General features: G+C 48.1%; 1 protein-coding gene across 1 annotated transcript; it reads right to left on the reverse strand.

Moving 5' to 3' along the window:
* Positions 1–3,893: 3,893 nt before the first annotated feature.
* LOC110923818 lies at positions 3,894–8,312 on the reverse strand. The gene is made up of 7 exons (XM_035986164.1): positions 6,723–8,312; positions 6,486–6,641; positions 6,222–6,353; positions 5,895–6,143; positions 4,743–5,824; positions 4,382–4,672; positions 3,894–4,307 (listed from the first exon to the last, which is right to left on the reverse strand). The coding sequence occupies exons 1-7, from the start codon at positions 7,420–7,422 to the stop codon at positions 3,894–3,896; spliced, it is 3,024 nt and encodes a 1,007-aa protein (XP_035842057.1). The 5' UTR covers positions 7,423–8,312.
* Positions 8,313–9,155: the final 843 nt, after the last annotated feature.

A 9,155-nucleotide genomic window follows, 5' to 3' on the forward strand; every position in this document is an offset into this window, starting at 1 on the left:
ACATTCAAGAACAACAAATGTGAACTTTATGGTAATGCCAGTGAAATCAAGGCATGATGTGCTTCTTGGAAGGGAAACACAAGGCGAACTAAACATGGTGACTTCAACACCTCATTCTGCCATAGGTTTTCCTACCAAGACAGGCGTCGCAATCATATACGCCAAGAAAGAAGTGATGTCAACTGAAGAGCTGCGCCCAACAAAAGCGGCGAAGGTCTCTACGACCGAGCCAGAAAAATGGGTCCTAAACCGCAAATACCCAGAGCAGACAGTGACAATTGGCCACGCCATTTCGTCAGACATCAGAAAACATTTAAAGCAACTGCTGTTCCGCAACATGGATATTTTTGCCTGGACCCCGTCAGATATGACCGGCGTCCCGCGCAACATAACCGAACATTGCTTAAACACGTACCCTTCTGTAGAACCAAAAGCCCAGCGAAGGCGCAGCCTAGGCGCGGATAAGACAAAAGCGATGAATGAGCAAGTATGTGAGCTGCTCAAGGCTGGAATCCTGAGAGAGGTAAGATACCAAAGCTGGGTCGCGAACCCTGTGATGGTAGAAAAATCAAATGGCGGATGGCGCATGTGCGTTGATTACACTGATCTCAACAAGGCGTGCCCAAAGGATTGCTATTCCTTGCCTGAGATCGATAAAAAAATTGATTCTCTCGCGCCATACCGATGGAAGTGCTTTCTGGATTGCTATAAAGGATACCATCAAGTGCAGATGAAGCTAGAAGATGAAGACAAGACAGCCTTCAGGACTGATCTTGGAATATTCTGCTACACCAAAATGCCTTTTGGTTTAAAGAATGCAGGCGCGACCTATCAACGCTTGATGGACAAAACCTTCGCAGGTGACATCGGAAAGCACATTGAGGTTTACATCGATGATCTAGTGGTGAAAAGTCCCGAAGAGGACCAAATGTTAAAAGACATCGAAAAAACGTTCAACTCATTGCGCAGCGTAAATATGAAACTAAACCCAGCCAAGTGTTCCTTTGGCATGGAAGAAGGAAAGTTTCTGGGCTTCATTGTCACAAACGGCGGTTTCAAGGTGAACCCAGAGAAGGTACAAGCTATAGAACGAATGCCCTCGCCAAGAAACATCAAGGAAATGCAACGACTAGCCGGCCGGCTGGCCGCGCTAAATCGATTTCTTTCCAATCACGCCGCAAAGTCGTATCCCTTCATTAGCACGTTGCGCAACTGTGTGAAGAAGCAAGAGTTCAAATGGACCCCGGAAGCCGAAACAGCTTTTCAACAAATGAAAGCGTGTCTGATCGAACTCCCTACGCTGACGGCACCGTTTGAAAAAGAGCCCCTTGTGCTGTACTTGTCCTCCTCGGATAAGGCAGTAGGGTCAGTATTGTTGGTAGACAGGAACGGCGTGCAAACCCCGATCTATTACGTCAGCAGGATACTCACAGACCCAGAAACAAGATATTCCACAATGGAAAAGCTGGTTCTTGCGCTACTACACGCCTCCCGAAGATTGCGCCGATACTTCACAGGCCATGTGATAACTGTGCTTACCAATTTCCACATTGGCACTATACTTCAGAAGCCTGAGACATCAGGCAGATTGGCAAAATGGGCCATTGAACTGGGCGGCCATAACATCTTGTATAGGCCGCGCCCAGCCATTAAGGGGCAGGTCCTCGCCGACTTCATCACAGAAGTGCCGGCTGATAAAATCAAGGAGTGCGAGATGGTAGAGACGCCCAAGGAAAACACAGCAGAGGAGATTTGGATGCTTTACACTGACGGGGCATCAAATGAAGATGGCGCGGGAGCAGGTTTACGTCTAGTGAGCCCAGAAAAGCACGAGTTTACTTACGCCATTAAGCTCGACTTCAAGAACACCAACAATGAAGCTGAGTATGAGGCTTTTCTGGCAGGCTTACGCCTCGCCATCAAGATGGGAGCAAAAAACTTGCGCGCACATGTGGATTCACTCCTGATAGCCAGTCAAGTAAATGGCATATACGACGCAAAGGGTGAAGTCATGGCTTTATATCTGGAACAAGCGAAAGAATTGCTCCAACAATTCAAAACCCACGAAGTCATACATATCAATCGCTCAGAAAACAAGCCCGCAGATGCCCTGAGCAAGCTCGCCTCGACCTCCTTTCAACATCTAGCCAAGGATGTAAGGATAGAGGTACTCAAAAACCCATCGGTTTTACTGCGCCAAGTTAACGTAATCGAAACAGGGCAGACATCATGGATGACCCCTATCATCCAATACTTGGGAGAGGGGGTGCTTCCTGAGAACAAAGCGGAAGCAAGAAAGATCCAAAACAAAGCCCTACAGTACGAAATGAACAACGGTATCTTGTACCGAAAATCCTTCTTGGGACCACTACTGCGCTGTGTGGACCCCCAGGACGCGAATTATTTGATAAGGGAAATCCACGAAGGGATTTGCGGCATCCACTCCGGACCAAGGATGGTCGTCGCGAAGATCATGAGCGCCGGTTACTACTGGCCGGGTATGCATGTTGACGCAATGAAGGAGATCCGCAAGTGTGACTCTTGCCAGAGGCACGCTCCAAAAACGTTGCGGCCTAAAAATGATCTTATCCCCGTGTCCACCGCATGGCCCTTTCAGCAATGGGGAATTGACATGGTAGGACCCTTCCCGGATGCCCCCGGCGCCGTAAAGTTCATCATAGTAGCTGTCGACTACTTCACGAAGTGGGTAGAAGCCAAAGCCCTTGCATCCACCACAGCCATGATTGTGCGCAAGTTCATATGGGAGCACATCATATGCAGATTCGGCCTCCCGCTCAAGATCGTGACAGACAACGGCACCAACTTCGCGTCAGACGATCTTAAGAACTGGATGAAGGAGATGAACATTGAACACACTTTCACCTCCGTTGCGCACCCACAAGGCAACGGACAAGTGGAAAGTGTGAACAAATGCATCGTCGAAGGGATAAAGGCCAGATTAGGAACAAGGCGGCGCGGATGGGTCGATGAGCTCCCAAGCATTTTATGGGCTCATCGGACCATGCCAAAGACAAGTACCGGCGAAACCCCTTTCAGCCTAGTCTATGGCTCAGAGGCGGTAATCCCGGCAGAGATTGGCTTGCCCTCGCCGCGAATGACCACGGTCAACACGGTTGACAATGAAGCAGAAAGGCGTCTAGACTTAGACTTGTTAGAAGAACGGCGTGAAATCGCAAGAATCAGAGAGGCCAAATACAAAACCCAGCTGGAAAGGTACTACAACACAAGGGTTCGCATTTGTACCTTCAATCCAGGGGAGTACGTCTTTCGCGACAACGAAGCGTCAAATGCGGAACGCCCAGGGAAATTGGCACCTAAATGGGAAGGCCCATATCTGATTCATGAGGTCCTAGGCAAAGGGGCCTACAAATTGCGCACCTTAGATGGCCACATCTTACCAAGAACTTGGAATGCGCAACAATTGCGCAAATGCTATATGTAACCTTTTCGGCCTCGCGCCATTTTTCAATTTCGCCACGCCGGCTACGAGCCATTGGCATATATGTATGAAGGCCTAAGAGCCAACTTCTGATTTGAATGAAAACATATGACATGTTCTATTACATTGTTTTTTCGTTACAAATGCATGTTAAACTTCTGATTAGCGCGAAAACACTCCAGCATTTTGAGATGGTTCAAAACCACCTCCAAGGTCCTCCGCAAACAAAGCGCGAGACCGGGTGGCCACCTTATACTTAGAAAACGCTTCCATTTATTCGAGCTAATTTAACCTAAGTTTTTACAGCAATGCAATAATTGCAACAGAAAAAACGAAGACATTTCATTGTCATTAAAACTGCGCAAAAGCGCATCACTTACAATCAAGTCAGAAACAAAGGCACAAACGCCTATCAACAAACTAACAACCTACTCTATTTGTCTTCTTTCTTCTCACCATCATCATCTTCGTTCCCCTCACCATCGTCGCCATCGTCATCACCTCCGCCATCATCACCAGCTGCTTCCTCATCAGATGATTCAACAGTAATCGGTGGATCAAGGATCGCCCTGAGGCGCTGACACCAATCATCCTTTTTTAAGGCACTAACAACCAAGTCCATGATGGGCAAGGAGAGGTTGTCATATGAGTTCTCAGCACTGGCCAGCGCAGCATCAGCTTGTTCCGTCACTGAGCAATGACTTGTATCGAATTCTTGTCCCAGCATTCGCTCAACGTGATCAGCACACTCCAGGTAACCTCCTCGATGACCAACTGCACGCGCCGCATCCGTAAGAGCAGCAACAGCGCGATCTAGCTCGCCGGCGTTCAAGATGGAATTGGCAACCTTCATCAAAAGAGGAGCATTAAGAATAAACTCTTCAACATGTTAAAGAAAAAGGTAAGGCAAAAAGGACTTACCAGCACTATTCCCCGAGTGCGCATCCATTCTGCTTCAGAAACAAGCGTGTCCACAATGCCTTGGGCCTCAGAATAATTTGTCTGAGCCACGTTAAGCGCCGCAGTGCTGACAGCACGCGCCTCCTCAGCATCGATGGCCTTGACCTTCTCTGCCTCAAGGTCGATCTCCAGGGACTCACATCTGTCGATTTGTTCATCCAAGCGACGTTTGAGCTCCGCAATCTCAACGTCCTTGGCCTGGAGATCTTTGTCCTTGGTGGACAGCTGAACCTTAGCTTCAGACAACTCAACCTGGAAGTTGGCAAATGACTTAGAAATTTTATAAACAACAAAGGAGAAAACGAAAGGAAAATCAACTAACCTCCATCTGTTGTTTAGCGGCTGTCTCAACCTGCGCTTCCTCCACCTTCGATGTCAGCTCCGCTATCTTAGCCTCAAGACCAACAATTTTTTGTCGAGCCGCATAGGCGCGCTCGTTGTCCTGGGCGCAGATGCGCTTGAACTCGGCCTTCTCCTTGGCCAGTTGCTCTTCCACATTATGAAGTTTCTTTTGCAGGCCCTCGCGACCCCACTCTTCAGCTTTCCTATCAGCCTCAAACTTGGCTTTCTCCTCATCAAATGTGGCTTTAGCCTTCTCAAATTCACCAACACGTTTTAGCACACGTTCTCGGTAAGCCTCCCAGTCGGCGCGCTCTCTGACCATTGTTCGCCATTCACGAACTATCTGATGGTTAGCAGATCGAGCGTTGGCCTCGGCAAGAATGTAAGTGCGGTACAACATTTCATGCGGCTTCGCCTTTTGACGGTTAACTTCGCCAGGAGTGAATTGGTTCAAGTACCAATCGCGAGAAGGACCAAATTCAACAAACGTATCCTTCTGCCTTAAGCTCCAAGGGGCTTGATGAGGAGCATCACCACGTTCCTCTTCAGTATAAGTTTTATAATATATGTCCCCGACGGTATCCTTCGCACCTATCACATTGGGGTTATAGCCCCCAGCTCCTCCAGAGCTTGCACCACTAGACACATAGCGCCCTAACCCCTTAGAAGTAACAATCGGCGCAGCAGGGGGAGGTTTTGGGACACCAGACTGCCCTTGAACAGAAGACTGATCGGCAGCTCTTTCTTTCCTCGCCTCTTCCGCCTTCCTCTGCCTATCCGCCTCCTCCCTCAGCTTTCTCTCCTCTTCCGCTTTCCTCTTTCTCTCCTCCTCCTCCTTCCTCTTTTTCTCTTCCTCTTCTTTGCGCTTTAGCTCTTCAGCCTTCTTCTGCGCAGCAATCCTACTCTCTTCTTTCCTCCGATCCTCTTCTGCCTTTCGCTGCGCTTCAGCAGTTTTCGCAGCATCACGCGCAGCAGAATCGGAAGGTTCAGTGGCAACCTTAGGTCTTTTCGTGCTGGGTTCAACAAACTTAACCCCCTTTTCAGGGGTCTTCTTCTTGATCTCTACAAGAATAAAGCAAACGCACTTGAGCAAAAAGAGGTTAAATTATAAAGAAGGGAGATAAGAGCATACCAGGAGAAAACTGGTATAACGAGCGCAACTTGCTCTTCTTCCCAACAACGGGAATAACAACTGAAACAGGCGCAGAGGCCATACCAGTTGTCGCCTCGCTTCTACCCCTCTTTCTTCCAATCAACGGGGCAGTCTCTTCTTCCTCTTCTTCTTCATCCTCAGGTTGAGATGGAGTTGCGTCAGCATCCGGGTTACGAGAACCCGCGCTCCCAGAGCCCTTTGACCCACCAGCGCCAGTCTTTCCCATAGCTGCATATGATAAACCTTCATAAGAGTCACTGATTATCACGTAATCGTCTAAGTCACGTTGCCGGAGGCGAAGCGTACCTTTGACAGCAGCAGTAGTTGCGCGACTGGCGCCAGGACCCTTGCTGGTCACTTCAACATCCGCCTTCTTTTTCTTCTTCGAAGGTTTCTTCTTCTTCTCCTCTGGGTCAACCCCCAGATCGCGCAACACACCTGCAAAGATTTTAGGCAACGAACTTAACTCGCCATTCGAAGACCCTACTGACTCCTCGCTGGAAAGATAGAAAGTCTCTTTCCCAGCAGAAGTCACAGAGCGCAATGGACGAGGTTTAGGATAGTGCGCACCTTCAGTTGCATCCGGCGGCGAGGCGAAGGCGTCAGCAGCAGGAAACATGAAGTTCCCCTTTATCTGGTCATACCAGCCTTCCTCATCATCGCGCAGAGGGCGAACGCCCATGGAGCCACCAAAGGCTGGGAAGGCAGCCTGATAGAGTTGCGTCTCTACACAACAAAAACAAAGTATAAGAAACCAGTTAAGTGAATGTACTCGGAAACAAAACAAAAAGGGGGAAAGTATCTAACCTTGATCCCCGATCTTCAAGACCGGGAGTTCCCTGCTACTAGGTGACCACTGGTCACTCATCTTGGCAGCAACCAGAACATTCTCCCCAAATACCCGGTTAGGGGTTGCGGTAAGCCGCTGATACCACTGAGCAGACTTCGGTATAGGAAGGTCCTCCTTTGGTATAACCTCGGTCCATTCCCTAAACGGCATAGCTATTGGCAAGACTTCCTCCCGGATGAAGAAGAACTTGGGTTTCCAGTCATGGAAACTCTTGGGAGGATTCAACAAAATCTTCTTAGCCGTACCACGGCTAGCAAAAGAAAAGAACCCCATTGTTCTTTGCAGTTGATAGAAGACACGAAACTTATTCACCGTCGGCTCAATGCCGTGAGATTGACACAAGAACTCAAAGTGCCTCACCCTCACCATCCCAGGTGGGCTTAACTGTGAGATATGAAACTTGTAGTAGGACAATATGCTACCAAAGAAGTTAGTCGCCGGCAGCCGGAAGTTTCCTTGAAGGAAGAAGTCTTCGAACAAAGTAATGTAACCGGGTGGGGCATCAGCCGCGGTCTGACCCTGAGCAGGGTACCGGGCATCCCACTCCGGTGGAAACCTAAAACTTCGAACGATCTGTTCGAATAAACCTAAGTCCCATCTCAGGACTGGGACTGGCCCCTCCTCACTAGCAGGAGCTTCTTGATGTTCTTCGCTCATATTTCAAGAAAAAGCTGGAAAAAACTTGAAGAAAGTTTGAAGATTTGAAGAAAGTTTGAAGAAGATGAAGAACAATATGAAGACTCAAAGAGAAAAAGGGAGAAGAAACGAAGAGAAAGTGAATCTCTCACCTTTCTCTTCGGATATATATACCCATCGCATTTAATGCGATGGGTAACCGTGCCGCACTCGCCGCAGGGGCAACCAACGAGAGGTTGCCACGTCAAGCGGAAAAGCAGGGACGACGGTTACCACGCGCGCGTGGCATCCACTCTCCTGACATGAAGTGCAACCGCCGCAGGCGGCATGATGACATCCGTGCCAGGGGTCAACTCAAGCGTCGCTCTCAGCGACTTATCTCACCAACCTGTCAGAGGTTCAAATTTCGAAGTTTCCCGCCATAAAACGTGCAAGTAACTTCATGCAGAAGTCACAAGAGTCGCGCCAGATATACGTAAACTGCTAACACCTCGCGCGATTAAAAGGACAACTTCCCCTTCTCTTATTTTTATCAAGTCCAGAGCTCCAACCACTTGCGTTGCGCATGGTGCAGCACTGGACTGGGGGGACTTGAAGGGGTATGGTCCCAAAAAGTCGCGCAAACCTCATAACAGGTTGCACGTGAGACCATACTCCTTAGCATAACAACTTGATAATAACAGCCTCGCGCAGCTTACGTCACATTATGACTTAGCCCCGCGCGAGAAAGAGCACATAATGAACTCAGATAGCAACACTTAGTATAAAAACAATGGTATAAGTGAACACACTAACCCCGCGCGGGTTAGTTGCCACCAAACAAAATCCTCTCCATAGGAAGACGCGCTGTTACCTACAGAGGTACACAGGGTACAAGTGGCAGTAAAAAGAGCCAATGAGCGTCCAGCAGGCTCTGTTCAATCGTGCGCCACGATCTTCTGACGATAAGTACACAAGGACGCCTACATGGCACCAATCAAGAGACGGGGACAACTGTCCCACGATCTCCACTTGTCTGCTGATGACAGAAGGGACAACAAGGCCGACAACAATGACACGTGGCTCCAATCAAGGTGCGCCAGCACCGACGAGCATCTAGAAGCCACTAAGCAGTCGAGGCCAGCGAGGCAAAGAGCATATTCGTTGTTGTCCGTTTCTGGCCCAAGGCCCATCAGCCCACAACCTCTTACACCTCTCCGGCTATAAATAGAGACCTTACTTCACAGGTTAAGGATTCCATTCTCTCGGCTCTCACTCTTTACTACTTAATTACTCTCAAAGCAATCGCTTATTCTCACGCCGGAGCCCGGTTAAGAGGGAAACCCCCACATTCCCCTCTTAACGAGTAACGGTGTTCTGTTTTGCAGGTTGAGTAACCAGTCGGAGCTCAAATACCTAAAAGAAGATTAACCTCTATGAAAGGAACATAAACCCATCTAATTAATACCTTAATTAGAACCCGTGTTTCTTCAGAAAACATACATTTTAAGTGTATTCTGGCCATTGCGTTTTACAAATAAGTCATTTCTTTGTGTTTTGGTGCATTGCGTTTTAGAAAAATGTCATTTTTTAGGGTTTTTTTTTTCATTGCGTTTTACGTGGTCTTTCTATTGCGTTTTACGCAACTGGGTTTAAATTTTTTTTTAAAAAATATAGCAATAGTATACTTGTTTTAAAGATAAAAAAACGCTCGTTTTTTTGTTGCAATTTTTATAAAAAAAATAATGTCGTATGAAAGAGTTATTAACGTTTAA

The sequence above is a fragment of the Helianthus annuus genome, chromosome 17, assembly GCF_002127325.2.
Source record: "Helianthus annuus cultivar XRQ/B chromosome 17, HanXRQr2.0-SUNRISE, whole genome shotgun sequence".
NCBI lineage: Eukaryota > Viridiplantae > Streptophyta > Magnoliopsida > Asterales > Asteraceae > Helianthus > Helianthus annuus.

Coding starts and splice junctions, on each gene's coding strand:
- LOC110923818 (XM_035986164.1), bottom strand. CDS start 7,422: ATGAGCGAAGAACATCAAGAAGCTCCTGCTAGTGAGGAGGGGCCAGTC. Junction 6,354..6,485: donor GCCGCCGGATGCAACTGAAG/GTGCGCACTATC, acceptor AAATCTTTGCAG/GTGTGTTGCGCGATCTGGGG. Junction 4,308..4,381: donor GCACTCGGGGAATAGTGCTG/GTAAGTCCTTTT, acceptor CTTTTGATGAAG/GTTGCCAATTCCATCTTGAA.